The 25,662-nt window shown below is 57.4% G+C and overlaps 2 protein-coding genes across 4 annotated transcripts; one reads left to right on the top strand and one right to left on the bottom strand.

Moving 5' to 3' along the window:
* The first annotated feature begins 737 nt into the window (after positions 1-737).
* SLC25A6 (solute carrier family 25 member 6) lies at positions 738-4,134 on the top strand. Its single transcript, XM_059385880.1, has 4 exons — positions 738-938; positions 1,540-2,026; positions 2,870-3,010; positions 3,564-4,134. Exons 1-4 carry the CDS (start codon positions 828-830, stop codon positions 3,719-3,721), a joined length of 897 nt encoding a protein of 298 aa, XP_059241863.1. The 5' UTR covers positions 738-827; the 3' UTR covers positions 3,722-4,134.
* A 1,231-nt stretch (positions 4,135-5,365) lies between these two features.
* On the bottom strand, positions 5,366-25,662 carry IL3RA (interleukin 3 receptor subunit alpha). 3 transcript variants are annotated; one of them, XM_059385876.1, is made up of 12 exons: positions 25,318-25,428; positions 22,688-22,781; positions 18,507-18,625; positions 15,461-15,581; positions 14,930-15,062; positions 14,669-14,844; positions 11,286-11,401; positions 9,643-9,669; positions 8,483-8,594; positions 6,866-6,971; positions 5,891-5,972; positions 5,366-5,618 (listed from the first exon to the last, which is right to left on the bottom strand). In XM_059385876.1, the coding sequence occupies exons 2-12, from the start codon at positions 22,749-22,751 to the stop codon at positions 5,544-5,546; spliced, it is 1,131 nt and encodes a 376-aa protein (XP_059241859.1). In that variant the 5' UTR covers positions 22,752-22,781; positions 25,318-25,428; the 3' UTR covers positions 5,366-5,543. The 3 variants fall into 3 exon arrangements, with proteins under 3 accessions (XP_059241859.1, XP_059241861.1, XP_059241862.1); XM_059385878.1 differs by having other exon boundaries at positions 5,529-5,618; positions 5,891-6,007; positions 25,318-25,662; XM_059385879.1 differs by having other exon boundaries at positions 5,529-5,618; positions 5,891-5,964; positions 25,318-25,660.

The following is a 25,662-nucleotide window of genomic DNA, read 5'->3' on the forward strand; positions in this document are numbered from 1 at the left end:
TTCAGGGGCTGGGGTCGGGGGTCTCCGGGGCGAGCCCGGAGGTCGCGATCGGGCGTCGGTCAGGCAGGAAGTTCAGGGGCTGGGGTCGGGGGTCGCCGGGGCGAGCCCGGGGGTCGCGGTCGGGCGTCGGTCAGGCAGGAAGTTCAGGGGCTGGGGTCGGGGGTCTCCGGGGCGAGCCCGGAGGTCGCGATCGGGCGTCGGTCAGGCAGGAAGTTCAGGGGCTGGGGTCGGGGGTCGCCGGGGCGAGCCCGGGGATCGCGGTCGGGCGTCGGTCAGGCAGGAAGTTCAAGGGCTGGGGTCGGGGGTCTGCGGGGCGGGCCCGGCCGTGACAGCCAGGCCTCGGAGGGCAGCGGGGTGAGCCCTTCCCGCGGTCTGGAAGGAGCCGGGCGCAGGGACCCGACGACGCGCGGCCTTGCCGGTCGGCAGCGAGCGCCCGGGCCCCACGGTGACCTTGACAAGGTCACGGCGGCCGCCGAGACCCACCCCCACCCCCCGCGGTCCGCACGGCGCAGGGGCGGGGCCTCGCTCCCGCCATGCCCTGGGGTGCGGCCCGCGGGAAGGGGCGGGGCCACGGCGGGGACGCGGCCAATGGGCGCGGCGCTGGCGGGCGCGGGGCGGGGCGCGGCGCGGCTCCCGGCAGCCCGCGGGGGCGCGGCGCAGCCAATGGGCGCGGCGGGCGGGGGCGCGGGGCGGGGCGTGGGGCCCTTAGCGGCTGCGCGCTGGCCGCCCTGTCCTTTCGGTCCCGGCGGCGGCAGCGCTGAGCCCTCGGCGCCCACCCTCCGGCTCCCCGCGCCCGCACCGCGCCGTCCGCCCGCCGCGCCGCCACCATGACGGAGCAGGCCATCTCCTTCGCCAAGGACTTCCTGGCCGGGGGCATCGCCGCCGCCATCTCCAAGACGGCCGTGGCCCCGATCGAGCGGGTCAAGCTGCTGCTGCAGGTGCGGGGCGGGCCGCGCGCGCTGGGGGCGGGGAGGGGGCGCCCGGGGCCGCCGAGGGGGGCTGCAGGGGCGCCGGGGGCAGAGCGGGCCGCGCCGGCCGCGTGCACCGGAAGCGCGGGGCCGCGCCGCTTTGTCCGCGCGCCGCCGGGATCGGGGCCGGCGGCGCGTCACGTGGGCGGGGCCGCAGGCGCGCATGCGCCGTCCGCGCTGGCAGGGAGCCTGGGCGCTTGCGCCGGGGTCGGAAGCCCCCAAACTCCCTCCCGGGATGGGGGACAGCGAGCGGACCGCGGGTTCTCCCCTGGCCGCGGCCGGTCTTGTCTCCGCTCCGTGCGGCTGCAGATCGGACGGCGCCGCGGTCCGCCGGGAGGTGCTTGCAGGCCCCTTGCGGCGGCGGCAACAATGTTGCAACCTTTAGTGGCAACATTGTTGCAGCCGCGTTCCAGTTCGCGAGCTCCCGAAACCGCGTTCCCGACTCTCGCGATGAGCCCGCGCGCTTAGAGGCGCCAGGGAGCTCCCTAGGGACGCGCCTGGGCTCCGCGAGGCTGCCGGAGCGGGGGGAGCCCGTCTTGCGAGCCTGTCCGTCCGTCCGTCCGTTGTGCAGGTGCAGCACGCCAGCAAGCAGATCGCTGCGGACAAGCAGTACAAGGGCATCGTGGACTGCATCGTGCGGATCCCCAAGGAGCAGGGTGTGCTGTCCTTCTGGAGGGGCAACCTGGCCAACGTCATCCGCTACTTCCCCACGCAAGCGCTCAACTTCGCCTTCAAGGATAAGTACAAGCAGATCTTCCTGGGCGGCGTGGACAAGCACACGCAGTTCTGGAGGTACTTCGCCGGGAACCTGGCCTCGGGCGGCGCTGCCGGAGCCACCTCGCTCTGCTTCGTCTACCCGCTGGATTTCGCCAGAACCCGTCTGGCTGCCGATGTGGGCAAGTCGGGCACCGAGCGGGAGTTCAAGGGCCTGGGAGACTGTCTGGTGAAGATCACCAAGTCCGACGGCATCCGGGGCCTCTACCAGGGCTTCAACGTGTCGGTGCAGGGCATCATCATCTACCGCGCCGCCTACTTCGGCGTGTACGACACCGCCAAGGGTGAGTGTGTCCTTGCGCTGGGGCTGCCGAGTGAGTGAGGGGCTGCGCACGGGGGGGGGGTCAGTCACGGGCCTCTGGGGGGCCCGGGTGCGGGGGGGGGTGTCGGGGGGTGCGAGATCCAGCTGTGCACAGGGTTGCTGCAGTTCCTGAGGTGTCCTTGGACCGTGGCCAGCCGTTTTCTCTCTGCAATTTCATGTGGCTGTCTTCCGTGTGTCTGAGTCTCTTTTTTCAGCTTCCTTTTTATTCATTTGACGGATTGAGATCTTAAATAGGCAGAGAGACAGGCGGGGGTGGGGTGAGGGAGCACCTTCCCGCTGAGCGAAGAGCCCGATGTGGGGCTCAATCCCAGGACCCTGGGATCATGACCCCAGTAGAAGGCAGAGCCTTTAACAGACTGAGCCACGCAGCCATCCTGGGTCTTTATTTTTTAAAGGGTACTGTTGGTGTTGGCTTAGGTGGGACTCTGATGAGCTCATTTTAAGCTGTTCTTTTTAAAAAAGAGTCTTTCGATTAGCTGTTGGAGGTTGGGGCTCTTGTGTGAGCTTTAGGTTGCACTGTTCACGCTCTGGAAGCAAGCTTAGGCCTGCTAGCGGCGGGGCTGGGATGTCTGCAGCAGAACGTGCTCGCGTGTGGTGTGCCCACTTCCCGGGGCTGGTCTGACCCCTGCTGTAGGGAGAGGCCATTCCCGGGCACAGAGTCGGGTCCTCTGGCCAGCAGGTGGTCTGTCTGCCCAACCACCGGTACTGGGCGTGGGGAGCTCCACGTGGAGCCAGGGTGGGCAGGACTGTTCAGTACCGCGGTGTGTGCAGTGCTAGGTCCTAACGCTGGCCTGTGGTCCCGCAGGCATGCTCCCGGACCCCAAGAACACCCACATCGTGGTGAGCTGGATGATCGCGCAGACCGTGACTGCTGTGGCAGGCGTGGTCTCCTACCCCTTTGACACCGTGCGGCGGCGGATGATGATGCAGTCCGGGCGCAAAGGAGGTATGGTGTCTCTGTGCTGGTGACAGTGGCTCCTTCTAGATCTCCCTGAGGGGGTGGTTCTCTGGCCTCAGCCTCGGGAGTTGTGAGCCAGCAGATGACACACTTAACAGCGAGTTTGGGGGCAAGGCTTTGTGGGCTGACTTCACAGGGTGGGGGACTCCCAGGTCAACGACTGTGTTCTTTTCGAGGCTGCTCTAGACCCCCACAGCTTGGCCAGGTACCTGCCCAAGCCCTTGGTCCTGCCCTTTTCTTGGCTCTTGTCTTTCTAGCGTGGCCAGGGGCCTTGCCTTGATCCCAGGGGTAGAGGTGGTGCTCCTCGGTGACTGGAGGGAGTGGTGGGAGTTTCTGGATGTATGGTCCCTAACCGCCCACCCCCCACCCACATCAGTGGGCTGGGCAAGGGCCATGAGCCAGGGCTCTTGGTGTGCCTGTGGTCAGAAGCACAGCTCCCCCGCAGAGTACCGTCCAGTTTCAATGTGCTGTGTTTTTCGGGGTTCCCTTTGTGCCCCTGCCCAGGAAAAGCTCCCAGTCAGCTCTCCTGTCTCTCTTGCAGCGGACATCATGTACAAGGGCACCGTCGATTGCTGGCGGAAGATCTTCAAAGACGAAGGGGGCAAGGCCTTCTTCAAGGGCGCGTGGTCCAACGTCCTGAGGGGCATGGGGGGCGCGTTCGTGCTGGTCCTCTATGACGAGCTGAAGAAGGTCATCTAGACGTTCCTCCAGACGCGGGGACCAAGGGAATCCTGTAGAATACTTTTAACTGTTATGGACCATTGATCTTCGAGAAATTCCAGTGTCCTTGTCCCGGCCAGATCACGCGTAGAGGCTTGGGGAAGGTTCCAAAGGGGGCTCATTGTGATCTACCATTGGCACCAGATTCCATGTACTGATTATGGGGGGGGAGGGAATCACGAGGTTTCGTGGGTCCACAGGCCAGCAGCTCCCTGGCACAGACCTTAGAGTCCAGGTGCTTGTGGGACCCAAGGTGTGTTTAAGTATTTATTTAAAAAAAAAATCATGTCTACATTTGTACTTAAGCACTATTCTCTTTTGCACAGCTGAATATTTGCAATTATGTTTCATGTCGGGCATTCTGCTGCAAACATAAAAAAACGGGACACAGACTGGTGGTTTGTTTTCAGCTGAGCGGCGTTGTGGGTTTGGGGCTGGTGGGAGGCAGGGTGGGAGACACGGGGAGTCAGGGAGGCTACAGGGCGTGTCCTGAGGCCCTGTAGGGTAGGGAGGCAAGTTCAGACCAGCCCGCTGGCTGCTCATTTGCCGCTTGGGGAGACCCCCCCCTTGGGTAGGAAAGAACCCAACCTGAGTGCGCCTTGGGGCGTCTGAGTGTCCCTGCTCTGGGCGGGGGGTCTTTCAGGAGACCTTCCTTAAACTGCTGTGAGCTTCTGGGACCCCCCCCCCCCCCCAATCTGAGCAGTACAGCGTAGCTAGTTTTCCTGCTGGAGAAAGACCACTCAGCCACATCCTGTGACCAGCATCAACCCTGGTCTCCTACACAAGAATCCACAGGAGCAGGCCCCGGGACAGGTCCACGTCCTCTGCACAAACGGCAGCACTGCCGGAGAGACTCGGGGCTGAATGTTGGGGCCTGGCTCTGGGTGACCTTGGCTAGGAAGGCCAAGTGGGGGTTTTAGAACCTTCTGGGGCTGGAACATCCTGCACATGGACAGCAGGTTTCCTATTAAAGACTGGGCAGGTGTAAACATACATTTCTGTCCTTACGCGGGGTCCACTTAGAGCTTGGAGTCTGGGCTCTGCCCAGGGCTCCCTGGAGGGGATGGAAGCATGTGTCCTCGTAGGGTTTGTGACTATAGTGTTTTTTGCACTGACGCTGGGGTGGTTTTCAGCAGGGCCGGTTCAGCGATGTGGGGTGCTGGCTTGCTACGGTGCATGGAACGTTCTAAATGGCTAGAGGTCCCTTTGTGAGTGGGTGGTCAGAGCCCGGTGTTTCCTGAGAGCCCTAACCCCTGGGAGGCCCTGGCTCCTGGGCAGCAGGCTGTCTGGATCTGCGTCCTTGTCCTGGGGCTCCATGTCGGAAATCCACGCTGTGGACAGCCCCACTGTGAGGGATGGTGGTGGGGAACCAGCAGGGGCCATGGGGTTTCCCAAATGCTGCCTCCCCATCTCGGGGTGCCTGATGGCCTGTGTGTGAACTAACGCATCTACAACTCCCAAGAACCTGGCGTGGCTGCCGCAGGGGTCAACCCGTCTGGTCAACGGGTTAGCAGCATCCTGGGTGGGGCCTGATTTGGGAGGCCAGAGGGGGGCCCCCGGGGTCCAGTGTGATGGGCTGTAGGCATCCCCCACTTCCCCTCCCCCCCGGCGTACAAGCACTGGTGGAAACAGCGTTGATTTATTGAATGAGCCCGACACAGCCCTGCTTCCTTGCTGGTGGCTTCTCCATGGAGCACGCTCCGAGGGGTCCCTACCCCCACCCCATCCGGTCGTCCCTCGGCCCAACCGTAGCCAGGCTGTATGGGCATCTGGGCCGGTCGAGAAGGCTTCAGGTCCGTTGTCACGTCTCCCCCAAAACCTGCACCTCTGCCACTGGGCAGTCTTCCCGGCTTGCTCTGCTGCCCTCCCAGGCCACCTGCAGGCGACAAGGGTCAGGCTGAGCCGCAGAGCTGCTGACTTGCGGCAGAGTGCAAGGGTGTGGCTAGTCTTCGGCCCTGGGTCTCCGGGGCTCCAGGCCTTGCACACCTGCAGGAGCGCTTGGGGGTGACCCTGCAGCTCCTGGCGTGACCGTCGCCCCGCAGCTTCCCCTGCCTCCCGCCCGGATCCACACACGAGCATCCTGCTCCCCCGGCGGGGCCGGTGTCTGCCCTGTCCCAGCCCCACCCCCCAGCAAGAGCCCAGACGTACCAACTTGCTGTTCTGAAGGTTGTCAGTGATGGGGTCTTTCATGTGCGGGATGGGAGGGAAGATTTTCTGCAACACTGAGTACCTCGGAGGACAGAGACACAGGCCCTGGATCCAGAACTCGGGGACGCGGGAATGGAGTGCGAGCTCAGCTCAGTCCCCGGGTGGGGGTGGGGAGCCGGTCTCCACGGCTGGCCCCCGGCGCCCAGCCCTACAGACCCCAGCAATCCTGGCAAGCAGGATTCTGCTGCTGGGGCCCGTGCACCCCACCTGGGCTCCTGCCACAGGCCCCGGCCAGACTGGAGGCGGCCCCCAGGCTCCTGGCACCCACCGCGGACCCTGCTGCTCCCCACGGCTTACAGTGTCCCCTACCTGAGCCAAAGGCCCATCCATGCCCAAGGCCGAGCCCCTGGGCAGGGCGGCTCAGCCTGAAGGCGCTGGGAGGGGCGTGGGTGCAGCCAGAGAGAGGCCTGAGCCCCCAGGGATAGACCCCAAGGCCCCTCCGGGCAGGACCTTGCGGGGCTCTGCACTGAGGCATTTGGGAGACACCCCAAGGGCAGGACTTGCTATCAGATGGGCAAGGTCAGCATGACCCTGTCGCTGGCCGGTTGCTGGCTGGAGAGAGGGAGGAGTCCAGAGAGGGGAAGGGGTGGGGAGGCTGGAAAGGGGGAGGGGGAGGGGAAAGAGGAGGGGGAGGGCGACTCCCAGTCACCCCCGCCCAGGGCTGTCAGGAAATGGGGAATCTGCACGAGGGGTGAGTGGCTGAACAGCAGGGACACATGGGGACACGCAGGCGAGCCTGGCTGCACCCCGGGGCTCGAGCTAAGAGGGAGGGACCTTCTGGATTTTCCCGGCGGCAGACACGTGAGGCAGCCGCCCGCTCCCCGGGGGTGTCCCGCAGGCAGTGGCGGGAGGGTGGGGACAGGGAGGAGCTCGCAGCTGGGAGGAGGCGGGCGGGCGCGAGGGGGTGGCACTCACCTTCCACACAGCGCGATCACGAGCCCCAGGACCAGCAGTGTGGCCAGCAAGACCAGCGCCGCCAGCAGCCAGTCGGGCCGCGGCGAGTCCTCCCCGAGGTCGCACTCTGCGGAAGAGGGCGGGCAGGGCACAGCAGCAGGTCCCGGGGTGGCAGTGGCACCCAGCACCGAGCGCTGCCCCAGGGGACCCCGGAGAGGCAGCGGGCACTCGGGCGCGTCCCGGAGGGGGCAGTGGCGGCTGCCCAAAGACGGAGGCCCCCACGGCACGCCCAACACCTGGAGCCCATGGGGGCGGTCCTAGACGGCGGGCATTCCCCTGCAGCCGGCCGGTAGGGGGAGCACCGGGCATGCTGCTCTGCAAACACCTCCGCCTGCCCTCGGGACAGCGGGGCCCTGTGGGGAGTGTGGGTTTGCTGGGGCTGCCACAACCCAGTCCCACAGACTGGGTGGCTGAAACCGCAGATACTGTGGCTTCACGGTCCTAGAGGCTGGAAGTCCGAGGTCCATATGGGGCTGAGGCCGGTTCCGCAGGAGGCCCCTCCCCTGGGCATGCAGACGCTGTGTTCTCCGCGGGTCCCCACACGTTCATCCTTCTGTGCCTGTCCGTGCCCTCACCCCCTCTTCTCATGGGGTCAAGACCGCCGTAATGACCTCACTTGACCTGAATCCCCTCTTTAACGACCTCATCTCCAAATATAGTCCCGTTCTGAGGTCCTGGGGGTGAGGACTTCAATATGTGAATCTGGGGTGGGGGGACACATTTGAGCCCACAGCAGAGGGTCTTTGCAGAACTAATTAGGTAAACGTGAGGTCCCAGTGGAATAGGATGGCTCCTAACCCAATGACTAGTGTCTTTGTACAGAGAAGATATTTGGACACAGAGACACACAGCAGAAGCCACATGAAGATGGAGGCCGACATGAGAGAGACATGGCCAGAAGCCCAGCGACGCCGGGAGCCCCAGAAGCTGAAGAGGCAAGAAGGACCCTCCCCTGCAGCCCCAGGACGGAGCCCAGCCCCGCCTGGATCCCAGCGGTCCTGCCCCGCCTGGATCTCAGACTCTGGTCTTCAGAGCTGGGACAGGATGGATTTGGGTGGGTTTAAGCCCCCTACCCCGCCACGTGTGGTCATTTATTGCAGCAGCCCCAGGACCCTCGTGACCAAGGCTTCCTACGTGCCACCTCTGAAATGGATGGGACATTCTAGGAGAGCCTGCGAGGAAGGTCTGGTTTCCGAACAGGTCAGGGAAAAACAGCGGGTCTTATTTTGGGCAAATCCTTCTAATCAGGCCCAGCAGCCACGCCAGGGACCATGTCGGAGGAAAGGAACCCGTGGGCCTGCGCACAGCGTGGTTACTGACAAGCCATGGGGGCTGGAGCTGGGGCTCTTGTTTCTCTTCCTCTCTGCGCCCCCATGGGGTGAGCACAAGGTGCAGGGTCAGATGTGGTCTTCAGAGCCCTCTCTGGATCCCTGGATCCCTGCTCCTTCCGTGGCAGAGCACCCAAGAGCAGGGGTGAAGAGCCCGTCTGAGCGCGAGGGGTCCGCGCTTCCCCGAGCAGGGGTGCTGCCCGTCGCGTGCGGCACATACAGAGGACAGATCAAAGGGCGCCTCACTCACCGAAGCTTTGCGGGGCACTCCACTCGCTCCAGCTTTTGCGGTAGAAACCTTTGGCCCTTAGTCTCACCACGTAGTTTTTGGGATTGTGCAGCTCAAAGAACTTTTCCTGGAGCTGTGGTCGACAAGGAAAGAAGGAAAGGCTGTTCCCAGTTGGCGGGGAGACGGTGCGGCCCCGTCGCGGGTGGAGTGGGCCCTCCCCCAAACGCGTGTGTGAGCGTCCTCGCCCCGCGGCGCCTCGGAAGCGGACCTCCTCTGGAAGGAGCAGATGCAGCAGTCAGGGAAGAAGAGGGCAGCTTGGGTTAGGGGTCTGTGATCCATTACCAGCGGTGGGCTTACGAAAAGGGGGAGTTTGGGAGCACACACACTTGGGGAAGACCATGTGCATGACGGAGGGAGACAGCCACACGCCAAGGAGCCCCAGAAGCTGGGACAGATGTTCCCTGGAGCCTCCAAAGGGAATGAGCTTCTCCCCCATCTCTATCTTGGACATCTGGTCTCCAGGACCCCAAGAGAACAGAGCTGTGTTTTAAAGCCCTCAACCTGGGACACTCGGTATCTATAAGCCCCCCCAAGAATGTGAACCCAATCAGCCTCCATCGGGGAAGAGGCCTGTTCAGACGGGCCCGGATCCTGGAGCCCCCTACCCTTCTCAGCCCAGGCTCTTGGTGTCCAAGACAATAAGCCCTGGGAGGAAAAGAAGCCACGGCCGCCCCCAAAGAGGACAAGCCCATGGTGGCGTGTGTGGGTGTTGTGCACGGCATGGGGTGCTACAGACTCTTGAATGTGACCTCCCTCTGCTCCCCAAGAAGGATAAATCATCCCCCACCCCCTGGGGTCTGTGGTTTAGACCTTCTTTGAAAGTAGGGTCTTTGCCGATGGGCTTACTTGAAGGATCTCAGGATGAACTCATCCTGGATCGGGGTAGCCCTACGTCCAGTGACAGGGGCCTAACAAGGGACAGGAGAGGAGACGCACACACAGAGGAGAAGCCTCAGGAGGACAGAGCGTCCTCTCCGAGCTGTTTCCCCTCAGCACGCACTCCTGGAGATGGCCGGGTGGGTGAGCGGGACCCACGAGCAGCGTCGGGCACCGCAGAGCGGCTGGACAGTAAGGAAACAGGTTTGTGGTGCCCCGTTCAGAGGGGGTGGGGGGACGCTCACCTTCTCCGTGTAGGCGGGATCACTGCCCTACAAAACAAGAGGGGAAAGCGGTGGGTATCTGCTGCTGTCCCACGACAGACGCCCTTATTCAAGCCCTTTTAGGTTTATAAGAGAAAGTGAGGAGAAGATAAGCAGTGGTTGAGCCTAAATGACCCATATCATATATAAATAAACTGTGTATGTAGGAGGTATTAACTCAAAACACCTGATTTTTTTTGGGGGGGGAATAGAATTAATAACCTTTATCTCAGCTCAAAACATTTTGCCATTTTCTTTTAATTCATAGACTTACATTTGTGTGTGTGTGTGTGTGTTTTTTTTTTTTTAAGTCTATTTGTTTAGTCTGTGCCCAGCACGGGGCTTGAACTCCCAGCCCTGAGATTAAGAGTGGCACGCTCTGACCGAGCCCACCAGGCACCCCGCACGTGTTCATTTTCTAAGGATTCAGGCGTCATTTGCTTGAGCAAACCACACCTCGAAAGCACAGTCCTTGTGCCTCTCCGCCACGCTTTGCTCCCCGCCCACACTCAGGGCCCACGCGGGTCACCACTAGGGATCGTTCTGCATGCTCTACGCTTCTGTGCATAAATGGGGTCCAAGCCAGACCTTGAGTCTGGCTGACCTTCCCCGGGGGGCCCGATTCCGCAGCGTGGATATGTTCTGTTGGGGCCTTCTCTGGGGCCGTTCCCAAACTCAGCTGCTATGAACACGCGGGTCCCCACCTTGGTGGGACTTAGGTTTCCATCATTCTCGGAGCCAGAAGAGCACGGGCCTGGCTGCCTCCACGAGATACTACCAAAGCCGGCTCCAAAGTGCCTGTGCCATGTGTTTCCTTAAAAAGATCCGATTTTACCCTGGGTCTTAACCATCGGGAGAAGGTTCATCCACAAGGGACATCGGGGAGAAGGAGCCACGGGTATCATTGTAAACGGCCCCCAGTGGAGTCGCAAGCAACGGTTGCAATCCGCTGGGTGGCAGCCTCCCCTCCCCTCCCCCCGGTTTGGCCCGACTGTCACGTTAGCCCATGTCAGGGGTGCGGAGTGGCCTCTCCCTCTGGTTTGCATTTTGGTGGCACTTTTCCATGCGCTTACGGGGCCCGAGTACGTCTTCCTTGAGCAAATGCCTGTTTCAACTTCTTGCCCTTTGTTTTTTTTTCATACAGTTATTGGTCTTCTTGTTATTGACGTGCAAACCTTTCTCATCCAGCCCAAATACGAGTCCTTTGACGGACAAATGGGCACCTGGCTTCTTCGGTCGGTGGCCTGCCTTTTCAATTGGACCTCTTCTCTTTCGAACAGCCAACACTGTTACTGTGGTTAAGGCTAAATATTTTTTTTAGGGTTTGTAGATTTTCTCTTGACAATTTTCACACACGAAAGGTTAAATGATCATGCATTTTTTTTTTCAGTATTTTGTGTGTGTTAACATTCTTCATTTTTATGTAGAGTTTAGTTCATGTTTTTATTTTAAAATTTACTTTAGTATTTTTTTTACTTTCTTGACGTTTATTTTTAAAAGAGTAAAAAAAATTTTTTTTTTTGGATTCATGTTTGTGTGTGTGTGTGTATGTTTTATCTACCTCCAAAGCCTTGGGGGTACAGATTCTCCAGAATTTGGCATTGCCAGCAAGGACAAGCATTTACCTTTTGTAGCTGAAGTTCATACTCAAATCTGTTATTAAAGTGGCTGCACGCTTCCCACTCCATCATCAAATAGGATTTATTACACGTTGCAGTGATATTGGGTGGATTTAATATCTCTAGGACAGGAAAAAAAAAAAAAAACTTTTATGGGTAAAACCAATCAACACCCCCGCTCCCCAGAATATACTTTAAAAAAAAAAACAGGCTTCATGGAGATGTAACGTGGTAAGGAGCAGAGGAACGTGTCAGTCCAAGGTGAGAGACTGGGCAACGCATCCATACAGATGAATGACAAGATATATTGTGATGTCTGTCGGTTTGGAGTAGCCATCGGTCTAGCTACGCAGACACCAGCCGGTGACAGACCCCCGCCCACCCCGGGGCCCTAATTCCACCGTCCTCCAGCAGAGGGAGGAAAGCGTCCTGCGCCCGTGGACTCCCTCCTTCCCACAGGCCAGTCTCGGTGCCCGGCAGCCCGGCCCGCTCCCCGCCCCCCGCACAGGGTCCGTCCCCAGCGCCCGTGCTCTGGGCAGGCCAGCTGCACGCCCGGAAACATCTGCCCCTGCCTCCTCGCCTCCCCCAGACCCTGCCTGCTGCAGCCAGCTCCTCCCCGGACGTCCTGTCCTCCCTCTGGGTGCTGGGACCCTCCTGGCTGTGCTCTGCCCTCTGCCCTCGCTCTGGGCATTCAGCTTCCCCTGGCCCCGTGGCTTCTCCAGCTTTGCGTGTGACCACGTCTGAACAGACACGCAGGTCGGACCTCCGCCGGGAGCCCAGCCCTGGGTCCTCACCTGTCTGCCCCTGTGTTCCACCGGGACCCCTGGCTGGCAGTGCCCCGCTCTGTCCGGGTCAGCTCTCCTCCAAGTCCTTCCGGTCCCCTCCGTCCTGTTCCCCTGCTCCTTCCTGCTCCCCGTCCCCCCTCAGGGACGTCACCCTGCCCCCAGGCTCCCTCTCTGCCTGCCTGGACCTCCACATACAATTCCATCCTGAGAAATACCCTCAAAACTAGCCCACTGCCTCCTCTTTGCAGCCACCCAGACCCTGCCCACCTGTTGCCACGGGACCCGCACCCCACAAATGGCCTTCTCCCCTCAGGGGCAGGAGACAGGGCAAGAAGCCTGCTTGAGAGGATGCGTCCATGGACAGGGCTGGACAGGGAGGCCAGGAAGGCAGGGGCATCCCGAGGGGCAAGCGGGAGAGTCCTGCTGGGCAACAACCCTGGAGACAGCCCAGAACCTGCCTGCTAGGAGCCACCTGGCCCAGGTAAGGACACAGGGTTACCACCAGCCCCTCCAGCTTGGGGCAGAGCCTGTGTCCTGCCTGCCTATGGGAAAGGTTCCGTCACAGTGTAACACCCACCGGCAGGCTCCCCTTGGAGACGCTCCTCCTGGGAAGAAGGGCCGGGGTCTAAAGAGCTCCACAGTGACGGGAATGATCACCCCCAAATGGTCCCTCCCTGTCAAATCTCTAAAACAAGGAATCTCGTTGAAATGTAGGGTCTTTAGGGGCACCTGGGTGGCTCAGTCCTTAAGCGTCTGCCTTTGGCTCAGGTCATGATCCCAGGGTTCTGGGATGGAGCCCCACGTCTGCAGGAAGCCTGCTTCTCCCTCTCCCGTTCCCCCTGCTTGTGTTCCCTCTCCCGGCTGTGTCTCTGTCTGCCAAATAAATAAATAAAATCTCTTTTATAAAAATACGGGATTCGCAGGTATCATACGTAAAGGATCCTGAGAGGATGTCCTCCGACTGCAGGGGGGCCCTAAATCCAATGACAGGTGTCCTTGTAAGAGAAGACAAGCCACGCGAAAATGCAGCAGACATAGGAAGGACTCGGCCATAAGCCCAGGGGCGCTTGGAGCCCCAGAAGCGGGAAGAGGCAGGAAGGACCCTCCCCTGGAGGCTCGGGAAGGACCATGACTCTGCCCCGCCTGGATCTCAGCATCCCTGCCCCATCTGGATCCCTGGTCCTGCCCCGCCTGGATCTCAGACTGCTCTCCAGGGCTGGACGATGAATTCCTGTGCTCCAAGCCTCACGGTTTAGGATCACTTATTAAGACGGCAATTGGGAACTAACAAACACCCCGACTCTCTTGGTGCCATGGGGCACATCAGTGACGCTCTCCAGCAGCCACCCCTGCACGCCTCAACCCGGCCCGTCCCAGCGCCGAGCTGTGTGGGACGGATGTTCTTGCACAGGGCCCCAGGCTCGGGTCCTGCTCTGCCGGCGCCATGCTGAAATGGCCAGTCATGCCGTCGAATTCATTTCCCACTCCGGGAAGACCCTGTTTCCACACAAGGTGGCCTTCACAGGTGCAAGACGCGGACAGATCTTTGGGGGCACAGCAGGCGTTTTTGAATTCGGGTTCCTGACGGGATCATGAAGCATGCACTGGGAGCACAGAGCCCCCGGTTCCCATGTGACCCCTCCATGCATCCCCACTGGGCTCTCTGACACCCACCTCCCCACTGTCCTGACCGCTGTGTCCTCCTACCCCTGCTGGGACAGGGGCTGAGGACGCAGGGGTCCAGGGGGCCGTGTGCACGGAGCTGCAGGCGGCCTTAGACACGACCTGGATGTACCAGTGAGGGCCCCGTGTCTGAGGGAGCAGCGGCCAACCAGTGCCCATAAAACACAGCATGTCAGCTCAGGAGGGGGAAGCCCCAAGGGAAGAGACCCCGCACTTTTCAAGCAAGAGGTCTTGCATTTTTCCCCTCTGCGCCACATCTCAATAAACATCGCCGGCCCCGTGCTTCCTTATCCCACGTGGACCCGCCGGGGCAGGCCCAGGCTTCCGGAGGGGAGGGGTCCAGTCGAAGGGAACAGAGCGTTGCTACGATGGGCTCTGTGTTCCAGAAACCCGTTAGCGTAAGAACACGGGGCCTTGACGGGGGCTGCGGGCACGACTCTCAGCCCCTCCCCGAGACTCGTGAGGGAGCCATGGGCCCCGTGTGTTGCCGGAATGCTCCGGAAGCAAGCGGGTGACTTCATTACCTGCCGTGAACTTGGAGCTCAACGCATGTCGTCCCCAAACGCACACACCCTGACCCCCAGTGGGATGGCGTTCGGGGGTGCGAGGTCATGACGTGGGGCCCCATGATGGGATTCGGACAGCACCAGAGGAGAATGGAGTGCCCGTTCTCTCCCACGCCTCCCGGGTGAGGTCACAGCGAGAAGTCTGCCATGTGCAAGCCAGGAAGAGGAACCCTCACCAGGAACCCGATCTGCCCGCCCCTTGAGGTCGGGCTTCCAGCCTCCAGAACCAGGAGAAATCAGTGCATCATTTCAGCCAACCGCTTGGGGCTATTTTCTTACGGTCCCCTGCGCTCCGACACCAGCATCCCAGAGCCCAGGGTGCAGCCCGAGAGCCGTGTCCTCGACCTGTACTCACCAATTTCTGATAATTCGACAGTGCGGTCGGAGCAGGGGATCCAGGCACTTTGGCTTGTGCCCCTCACCAGGATCTGGAGGTGTTTCGGCAATCTGGAGACATCGTTGAAATGACACCGCACGAGTTTCCCCCGAGGATCCATTTCGTAATTTGGGCACTCGTACTCCCTGCGGGTCCTGCGGCATGGAGGGGGCACCCAGCAATGACCCAGCGGGCCCAGGTTCCTGGGGAGAGCCCGGCGGTGCCCGCAGCCACGCCTACCTCAGCTCCTGCCAGTACAGGTGATACTGGATGTCCCGGGGGGCTTCTCTGCCCACATCCCAGCTGCACGTCAGGACGTCCACATCGTGCACCCGGCAGTCCAGACCCCTTGCGGCCGCCTCAGGGTTTCCTTCTGCGTTTGCAAAGGAGACGAGAAGAAAAACAAGTCACCTTTAAGAGGGACACAAGGGTTTCCAGATCCTTGTGGGTTCACACATAGTTACAGATGTCAACAGCCATAATGTCAGGATACAGGGCGGTCTCATCCCCCAAGAACCCTCCAGATGTTCCTTTTCTCTCCTCACCCCTGCCAAGCACTAATCTGTTCTGCATTTGCAGACGTCATCAACTCAAGAAAGTCTTACGAATGACATCCTCCTCCATATGGGATGTCCTACGGTCCTATGCTTTTTTTTTTCCCCCCCTACTCCCGGCAGGTCTACCCAAGCTAAAAGTCATGGTTTTTGTATCCCTACGACCAGCCAGCGACTGAGAGCAAACCAAACCCAAGGAGGAACACGTTCCCATCACCGTGCAGAGGATACTGAATCCCCATCAAGAACGGCGGGCCTTTGGTCAAGGAGATGCTGAAGTTTTTCACTTCACACGAGGGAAGGACATGGAACTGGCAGTAACGGTTGTGGTTGACGGCCTGAGAGGGAAAGAACCATTTAGTCACGGTCGAGAGAACACACGTGGTGTTCTGGTGATGATACCCAGACTGAATAACAACGATAACCATAACAACGGCAAAAAAACCATAAGTCTCTGTAGAGTCCGTGCAATCTTCAACAAAACCCCAACAACGTATGTTGTGGCAATCGACAGGCCAGAGATGGTGTATGAATTACTGGTTGGTGGAGCGGGAGGGAGAGGGGAACAGATGAAACACAGCATTTTTTTTTTTTTTAGGGCAGGGACTGTGTCCTTGTACTCCATTTACCATTCTCCGTTTGTCGAAAGTCACCAAATACACACACCGAGAGTGACCTGTCTGGTCATCTGTGCACTCTGGGTGAGGATGACGTGTTCAAACACATTCATCCGTGGTATGGCTTATGCCGTCTGGTCGGGAGGCTCCTAGTGGGAAGGCCGTGCGTGTGCAGGGGCAGGGGACTGCGGGCCATACAGGAAAACCCTACACCTTCCTCTCAATTTTGCTGTGAACCCCACACTGCGCTGGGAAAAAAGTGAAATTTATTCCTTTTTAGAAACCGTGCAAGAATTTACATAAAATAATTCCATGTATGAATAAATAAATAATCAGCTTATAAATCCACTAATAGTCCATTTATGATCTCCGTGAGGGATAAATCAATCCTTTTCTGAGGATCGAGGGATAAAAGAAATTGGGACCGGAAAGTTAGGTAAATGGGGAAATAAAAATGTAAAGTCACAAAGGAAAGGAAAAGTCACAAAGTCACAAAGGAAAGGAAGATATTTATCAAGCTCATGATGAATTTTGCCTTTTTTACCTGCATTATATAATAAGTTAACAATGTGGAGCCCCAAATGGTTTAATAAGGAGAAGACTGTTTTGTTTTGTTTTGTTTTAAGGTTTTAAGTCATCTCCACGCCCAACATGGAGCTCAAAGTCATACACCCTGATGTCAAGACTTTCTCACTCTGCACCACTGAGCCAGCCAGCATCCCCAACTGGTGGAAATTGTAATTAATAAAAGAAGAAGACATGTGTCTCATGAATCATGTCTATAACAGATTCAACCAGACTCGTTGTTAAATACATGTTAACACAACAAATCTCAAGGATCTGGGAAAATGTGCATCTTTAGGCATTTTTTTGGACGCTGATCTAAAGCTTCCTTGAGTGATTCAGCTGAGTCTTGTAAACTTGGTCACTGTCTCTCATTTGAGGAACTCGAGTTCCATAAATGCCTCTCAAAGAAAGTTCTAAAAGAACAACAGAATGTGGGGTTGATGGGTGTTTTCCCAAACCCGCCATTGCTGTGCTGAGTGCTGCCTCTGAACACCACAGGAAGCCCAAGGTTGGGGGTCCTCTCTTGGCGGACCATGGAAACAAGGAGAGAGAGAGACTCACCCACTGAGAAGGAGAACCCGTCTCCGCTGAGGACAAACACACCAAACCGAATGGCCCAACCCAATATTTACCCATTTGGCCAAGAGCATAATGTTGAAGTAGCATAGATACGTGGGAAAACGGGACACACACACAAAGACCATGAACAAAATGGAAATGAATTCAATTTAGGGAAAACCAACAGTGGATGAGGGAATGACAACAGGATCCAATATCTTGAACTAGACCTTCTAGCAATTCCTTCTACATCTTCAGGATCCAGAAAAATCTCTAGATTGCTCCTAATTGCAATTTATAGGCATGGACGTTGGGAAGTAGGAATCCAACTTAACTTCAGTGCATTTTGGAAATTGTGCTGACTCCATGCGTACAACCACCGTTCTTCACCGATTTGAAATAGCACCTTAGTGGTGTAGAAAACCCACCCTACCCAACGTGCCACCAAGGCACGCTTCTGTTTCTGGATTGCTCCATTTCTTTAATCTATCCACGCATTCCATCGACCCAACCCTGGATAATCATAGCTTCTTGGTACATTTGGAGACATCATGGAAAGGCAAATTCCTGATCACTAGTGTTCTTTATCAACATTTCTTGGTTGTTTTTTAGCCTGCCATGTTCCAGATAGAGTTTAGAGTCAACTGGACAAGTCCCAGTGAAATCCCACGTAGGCTTGTCATGAACTGGATTGTGTCCCCCCAAATTCGTATGGTGAAACCTTCACCCCCAGAACTGCAGAAAATGGTTGTATTTGGGCATTGGGTCTTTCAAGAGGGGATTAAGGTAAAATGAGGTTCGTAGGGTGGATCCTGATCCCATAGGACTGGGGTCCTTAGAAAAGGAGGACATCAGGACACAGATACACATCAAGGGATGAACACATGAAGACAGAGAAAGAACATAGTGTCCACACGTCCAAGAGACAGGGCTCAGGAGAAGCAGCCACAGCCCCGCCTGGATCTCAGACTCCCAGCCTCCAGGACTGGGAGGAATATTTGTAATGGGGGCCCAGGTTGTGACCTGTACTGTATTAAATCGAGAATAATCTTAAAACACCAAATTTATTGTCAAGGAAGTTGACAGGTGCCTCTTCCTCATGAGACACTCTGAGCTGAGAACATGTTATATTCTCATCAAGGCCCACCCATGGGATCTGTCACAGTTCTCAAGACCTCTCAAGCTCGGAAGATGACACAGTATAGGATTTGGGTGAGGGGCGGGCGATGGTGGGAAAGCAAGCGCTCATTTTCAGCTGGGCTTGGCTCTTCACCCAGATCCCTGAGGACATGTTCTCACCAAGGTTCTCCAGGGGCACCATCTTGGACATCGTGCAGAAGGTGAACCCTGAGCTGTGGTGTCTGCAGTAGTCTTTAACTCCACCTTCCACAGCCAACCCCAGAGTAGAATTCCCGCTTCTGTGATGCCAGAACTCGTCTTGGCCTTTGGGCTCTGCTGGCTCTTAAGTCCCCGAATGTCAGGAAAACCTTGACTATGCCAAGTCCAGAGAAGATGGCTTACCTTCGTGATAAATTTTGAATTTATGAAGCACATAATTTCAGAAACATTTCCATGGAGGTCCCAGGTCAATCTCCTTTCCACAGGCTCTATCCTTAGGTTCTTAATCGGTGAATAGTGATCTGAAATGGGTAGAGGTCAGAGTTAGAAGTACTGCAGAAGCTTGAACCTTATCACCGTGGGGACTTCCTCTTCCCACCGAGTTCACCGACGACCTCGGGAAGCAGAATTGTACACGCGTGAGGAATTGCCAAGAGCTGGAAGAAACCTTCCGTCAACAGCGCCCTGTTCCTCTCCTTAGCCTGCCGTCCCCTTGATGGAGAAGCTGAGAACAGATCTGGCTTGCATACGACTCTCAAGGTCTGGGTTTCTGGGAATGGTTGTCAATGGGCCATCAAACTTGCTTTTTTTTTTTTTTTTTTTTTGCTTTATTTTGAAAATACAAGAAAATACAAGGCATGGTCATTAGAATGATATGCATGGCCTTTCACGGCTCATAGGCTGTTGGAGCAGGTCTGACATTACTGGAGAAGCTCCCTGAGTACATCAGGTTCTGTTTTGAGACGGAATCAAAGCTCATGCATTCCCGCTACAAGTTGCTGGGTAAGGGGGTCTCCAGCGGCAGACCACAGGGCTCAGCATATCTCATCCAAGACTTGCCCAGGTACAAGGTGCTACCGAGTCACGTTTTCCAATAACACCCGTCTGTAAAGCTACAACGGACACTTGGTGAGATTTTATCTGTGACCCTTTTCAAGGACTTACAGGATGTGACTTTAATAAACGTTCACCGAGTTGATAAGCTGTCAGAATCGTGATTACTTATCAAGGTCAACAGCCTTAGTTTCATAAGCAAGACCAAACCGTATCAACACCTTGGTTTCTGCCATTATTTTCTTCTACCATATAAAGACAATGTATTCCTTTACGGTAATAACAACAACAAAAAAATTCATTGAGGCGAATTTCTTATACATTGAACATGTAATTCTTAATAATCGATTTTTTAAATTTAAATTCAATTAACCAACATGTAGTACATCATTGCTTTTAGATGTACTGTTCAATAATTTACGGACATCCTCTTAATAAATTCTTTTTTTAAAGATTATATTCATTTATTTGCCGGAGAGAGAGCGAGAGCTCAAGCAGGGGGAGCAGCAGAGACAGAGGGAGAAGCAGGCTCCGCACTGAGCAGGGAGCCCGATGTGGGACTCGATCCCAGCACCTGAGCTGAAGGCAGATGCTTAACTGACTGAGCCACCCAGACGTCCCTCTCTTAACAGATTCTTAGGCCTCAAAATCTACACTCAGTTCTGCCAACCCAACATTAAATATCACGAAAGCAGATATGAAAGATGAACTAGGAAATACTAATGTTAACATATTTTATCATATCTTATTTTTTATAACTAATAATATATATAAATGATCCGATATTGAAGGAAGAAATAGTATCATGGGCACAAAAGTTCAAAAAAGAAAGCGGGGCGTAGGGGCGACAGGAAATATTTCCTGATTCCCTTTAGGAGGCCAGCGTTATCCCAATATCAAAATCAAACATATTAAAAGTAAACTCGAGGCCAACATCCCTTATAAACACAGACACAAAATCCCTGCAGGAAATATTAGTTAACAAAATCCAGGAATACACATAAACCTGGTAATATCTCATGACCCAAGAGGTTTACTCTGGGAATGCAAGTTTTCTTTAACCGTCGATGTAACTCACCCCCATTAACAAGAAACTAATGATCTCCACAGAAACTGACCAACTTGCACCCATTTGGAATTTTTAAAAAAATCTGAATAAACCAAGAAAGGAAGAGATTTTTCTTACCCCGATAAACCTATGAAAATCGTTGCACTAATTCAGACTCAATGGTGAAAGACTAACCACTTCTCCTTGAGACCAGAACAAGACAAGGCGTCTGGTTTCAACACTTCTATTCCACCGGGTGCTGCACCAACGGCCCCTCTTAATGGAGTCTGGCCAACGCTGGAGTCTTAGGGGGCGTCTCCCCTACGAGGGAAGATGTGAACATTTCGGATTACGTCAGCTGCCTCCTTCTAGGAGACTTCTGTTCCTAGAAAGCCGCTCACTTCCAACCTGTGCTCAGCCATCCTAGAGCACCCTCAGGCCTGAAGTGACCACAAAGGCGGCGGCAGCCTTTGTCCCCGGCCGAGACGGGCAAACTAAAGGCGGAGAGTGGGAGAAGAGCCCAGATCGTGCTCAGACCTGGGGGTGGCAGGCTGAAGTGGACGAGGCACCTTCCCTTTCCTGACATCCCGCCATCGCCCAGTCCCCTGGACGGGGGTGTGTGTGGCCACATGACTGGGTCCTAGTCCATGGAATTCAACACGGTGCGTGGCGGTACTTCCATTTCTCACCCATAAATGCTCCTAGGGGAGCCGAAGGACCCTGGATCTCGGGATCAATATTTGGGGGTAGACCCACCTGTCATGAACCCCACAGTGTCCCATCAAAATTCATGCTGGAGTCCCAACGCCCAGGACCTCACAATGGGACCTGGAAATGAGGTCACGGCAGATGTTAATTGAGATGGGGTCACCCTTGAATGGTGTGGATCCGAACCACACACAATGGCTGTTGTCTTTATTAGGAGAGGACATTTGGACACGAATAGACACAGAAAAGGCTACAGGTGAGGACAGAGGCAGAGATGGAAGGGACGTAGCCATGAGCCCAGGGACGCCTGGAGCCCAGAAGTTGGAGGAGGCAGGAAGGACCTTCTCCTGGAGCCTCAGGAGGGAGCACGGCCCTGCCCCGCCTGGATCTCAGAGGTCCTGCCCCACCTGGATCTCAGAGGTCCTGCCCCGCCTGGATCTCAGCATTCCTGCCCCGCCTGGATCTCAGCGGTCCTGCCCCTCGTGGAACAGCATCCTTGTCCCCCCGGATCTCAGAGGTCTGGTCTCCAGAGCTGGGAGAGATAGACTGAGCCCCCCAGGTGACGGTATTTGACGGTATTTTGTTCTGTCTGTCCACGCAGACTCAAACAGCAGCCTTCCGGAGACCAAAACCTCCTTCTCCCTCCCCCACAAAAACATCTGAATCCCGCCCCTCTTTGAGGAAGGAATCAACATCTAGCTGGTTGTGAAATCCCGTGGGTGTCACCGCAGCTGACATCGGACTGATGCAACCCCAGGTGGGTAGGCTCCGGCGCTCCCGCGGGACCCGTCATGCCTGGTCTTCGCCCCACGACCCTGTGCCATGGGACCCCGACGTGGAAAGCACGCAGAGGGCCCTCTTGGGGGTCCGCGGACGCCTCGGAAAATTCCTGACGGCGAGTGGCTTCCGTGCAGACGCGCCGGCAGAGACATTACCAGCCCCGTCTTCCTCGTGGCACTCGGGGCCGCACCCGGGCTCCGTTAACGCGCCGTGCCCCGTACCAGAGTCCGAGGCATGGGCATCTCTAGCAGGCGACGGGTTCCCCAGGACACTCCCTGCGGCACGCCCATCGGCCGCCCCTGTCCCCTGAGGCTGACCGGACGGTGACAGAAGCAGACACAGAAGGCTCGGGGACCGTCATCAGCCTCTTCTCCTCTCATTGATTCTGGTTCCTACGGGATCTCATTCCTCACCGTTGTGACGCAATATCGTACGAGCCACACGGAGGGCAAAGAGACCACACTCGCCGCTCGTGGCCTTCCCCGTGGGCTCACATCCGTGGCCACACGTCCCCTCCCTATAAGGACGCCAGTGCTGCTGCGTTAGGAGCCAACCCGGATGGGTTCATCTCAGCAAACTCTGTCTCCAAACACAGTCTTATTTATAGGGTCTGGGTGCGAGGGCTTCCAGAGAGGAGTTTAGTGAGGACCCAAGTCAGCCCATAACCATCACCTTGCCCACGACCCTACCCAGGAAAGGGACGTACAGGTCAACGCAGTTTCTCCCTGGAGAAATGACTCAGAACCCAAGTAGGTGATGGGTCCTTACATTCAGCACCCCGGCCCTCCCCGACCCCGCGTCCTAGTCGTGAGGTTGCGCCGTGACCGGGTTCCCAAAGGATCCCGTGGGCAGCATCGGGGTGGGGGACACAGGGGCGGTCTCCGGATCCCCGCTCCCCGCTGCTGCTGGGTCCGTAACGATCTGGACGTCGAGTGTCACGGGAACAGCAGAACGCCGGACGCAGCCTCAGAACGCACCAGGGGTTCGGTCCTACCTTCCTGCGACTGCGGCAGGCCGGACGCAGACGTCAGAAGCACGGCGAGCCACAGCAAGGCCATAGCGAGGCAGCTCCCACGTCGGGCCGCGCGCTAGGAAAGAAGAGACGCTTAGCGTGGGGGACGGAGGAGGGTTAGGGTCTGGGTGTGCGCAAGCGCGTGCGTTCGTGCACACGTCGGTGCTTCTGCACGCACGTGTGTGAGAGCGCAGGTTCCCCGCGGCACACAGGTGTGAGTGTGCGCGTGCACGTCTGCGTGTCCATGGGTGTCCTATGCATGTCCCGCGTCTGTGTGCGTGTGTGGGCGTCCCCGTGTGTCCTCGGGTCGGAGCGTGCCCTGGGCTCCAGCCGGAGGCAGAAGTCAGGAAAGCACACGCCACGCACGGTGCCGGGAAACGCTGCCATGAGCAAGCGTGGGAAGGAAGTGTAATTAAAACGACGAAGCCGAGACATATCGAATTTCCTGAACGGGCAGAGTTACGGTAACTGAACCCTGCATGGTCCCAGCGCCCCAGCCAGGACCTTCTCAGGGTCTCCGGGAAGCCCCGTCTTCAGGCTGGTTCTCCAGGACCCTCGCCGGCATGTCCAGCCTCCTTCCCCCACCGGGACCGTCAGCAACTCGGTGTCCTAACGGGCCCTCCTCCTCCCCACCGTGTCACCACTGACAAACACCATTCGTGGTGTGCAGCCAGCACTCTGTGCCCCTCAGAACTGTCCACAAAACGTGTCCCCTTCGCACCATCCTGTTTGGGAAATCTCAGCCGGGACTGAGGAGTGGGACCTCAGATTTCCCCCGTCTTGTCCTGGGCATTCACAGCCCCCAGCACGGAGCCCCCACAATGAGGACCCCACCGGGGGTCTCTCCTGCTCCCCTGCTTAAGCCTTAGGGCTCCAAGCGGATTTCCCGTCTGGACAACAGGGCCAAGAGCGATTTCCAGCCAATGTGCACTTTTGCACAATCGGACAGTGAACGTGGCTCTTGCCAGCATCGGGGAACACGCCCGAGAGACAGACGCCTTCCCCAGGACAAGGGGATGCAAAGATCCAGGACAGGACCCGGGGACAGGTGTCTCCTCGTCCTAATGCAGGATGCCGGGGAGGACAGGGATACGGGAGGCTCAAGCTTTGCTGGGGGTCCCCCCCAACCCGTATTCACCATACACCGTGCACCCCAGAGGTCAGAGCGGGAAATCCACGGTGGAGAAAGGATCCGCGTGTTAAACAGAGCGGACTGGGGCTCGCCGCTAGTTCCTGAGGACAGGAGATAATGGGACTGCAGGGGTCGGACGCGGTAGGCGCCAACGTGGACGCCAATGTCCGGGGGTCTGGAGCCCCCTGCGGCTGGAGCCCACAGCTGGCCCAGAGGAGGAGGCGAGGCGTGCGTCCTGCCGGGCGGCATCCCCTCTAAGACCTTGGTCCCGGCAGGACCTGCCCAGAGGGGGTCCTGGGGAGACGCTCAGGCATCTGCATTATTTTATTTTATCTTTTATAAACATATAATGTATCGGTTCCTTAATTCTGTGTGGAGACGAAATGCACGTTCCATCAAAGTCGCTCCGTGCTCAGCGGGGAACCTGCTTCTCCCTCTGCTCTAGCCCCCCCTTGTGCTCTGTCTCTCTCTGAGAATTTAAGTAATAAAATCTTTAAAAAAATTAATTTTTAAAACCATAACTGAGGGGCACCTGGGTGGCTCAGTCGGTTGGGCGTCTGCTTTTGATTCAGGTCGTGATCCCGGGGTCCTGGGATCGAGCCCCGCATTGGGCTCCCTGCTCCGCCGAGAGCCTGCTTCTCCCGCTCCCCCCGGCCCTGATCGAACTCGCTCTGTGCCTCTCTCAGATAAAGAAATAGAATCTTAAAATAAAATAAAACGTAACTCAGGGACCATCTAGGACATTCTTCACCGCTCTCTGGCTCCAGAACGTTCCATCCAGCGAAAGGAAACCCGATCAGCATGAGCTCTCACTCCCCGACCCCTCCCCGCCACCGGGCAGCCCCGAACCCACGCTCCGTCCATGCATTTCCCCGCTGTGCCCATTTTTTTCCCGGAAATAGGATCACGCACGATGAGCCCTAGTGTGGCTGCTTCTGTCCCCGCGCATCGTGTCCCTCGAGCTCCTTTACGGGGCTGAGTCCTATTCCCCTGCGTGCCCGGACCACGTGTTGTGCACATCCGGCCCGTGGGCATCAGGCACCTCCAGGGGGTTGGTGCTTCATGGTCCGTCCGAGCCCCCAGCAGCTCCCCGCCAGGCCTCGCCGGACGTGAGGAACCAGCCGCTGTGCTCACCTCGGACCCGAGCTTCTCGGCAAGACTCGGCACGGCAGCCTCATGTGGGTGCTTACAGTTTTCCAAAAAAAAAAAAAAACAAAACAAAACAAACAAACAAAAAAAAAGTGGGGACAGCATGATAGAAGGTCACTCTCATATTCTGTCGTCTGCCGCTCAGCCCGTCCAGCCTGTCGGCGTGCGAGCCCGGCCTCACAGTCCCTGTGGGCTCCTGGAGCCGTCCCCAGCATCCTTCACATGCCCTAAACCCTCCGGGTTCAGGTGCCGTGCCCAAGGCAGATGCACCGCGCCAGGAACGAGCCCCACTCCAATGCCCCTTGTCCCTCCCGGGGGCCGGGGGTCTTACCTGGGTGTCGATGAAGGTCCCACCTGGGAGAGGCACCCAGCTCTTGGAGGGATCCGGACCCCAGAGTCCTCTCTCCGAGTCCTGTTCCCAGCTGTGCTCCGGGAAGTGTCCCCAAAGAGAAACCAAAGCTGCCGCTCCCTTCTCAGGATTTTTATGGGCACGGCCAGGGGCTCCGCCCCTACGACCCAGACCAATGAGGCTCGGGGGGGCCGGGAGGGAGAGGTCAGCGACCCAGGCGAGAACCCCGTCCCCCGTATCTGCCTGCGCGTCTTCCCTGGAATCCGGGGTCAGCCACCCTGTACTTTCCCTGGAACAACTCCCTTTTCTTTTAAAATTGCTCTTTTC

The sequence above is a fragment of the Mustela nigripes genome, chromosome X (assembly GCF_022355385.1).
Source record: "Mustela nigripes isolate SB6536 chromosome X, MUSNIG.SB6536, whole genome shotgun sequence".
Lineage (NCBI taxonomy): Eukaryota > Metazoa > Chordata > Mammalia > Carnivora > Mustelidae > Mustela > Mustela nigripes.

Excerpts from the sequence above, each read along its gene's own strand:
- SLC25A6 (XM_059385880.1), top strand. The coding sequence starts at position 828 with ATGACGGAGCAGGCCATCTCCTTCGCCAAGGACTTCCTGGCCGGGGGC. Across the intron at positions 2,027-2,869 it reads CGTGTACGACACCGCCAAGG|GCATGCTCCCGGACCCCAAG; the intron begins GTGAGTGTGTCC and ends GTGGTCCCGCAG. Across the intron at positions 3,011-3,563 it reads GCAGTCCGGGCGCAAAGGAG|CGGACATCATGTACAAGGGC; the intron begins GTATGGTGTCTC and ends TCTCTCTTGCAG.
- IL3RA (XM_059385876.1), bottom strand. The coding sequence starts at position 22,751 with ATGGCCTTGCTGTGGCTCGCCGTGCTTCTGACGTCTGCGTCCGGCCTG. Across the intron at positions 14,845-14,929 it reads CTGTACTGGCAGGAGCTGAG|GACCCGCAGGGAGTACGAGT; the intron begins GTAGGCGTGGCT and ends TCCATGCCGCAG. Across the intron at positions 5,973-6,865 it reads GTGATCGCGCTGTGTGGAAG|GTACTCAGTGTTGCAGAAAA; the intron begins GTGAGTGCCACC and ends CTGTCCTCCGAG.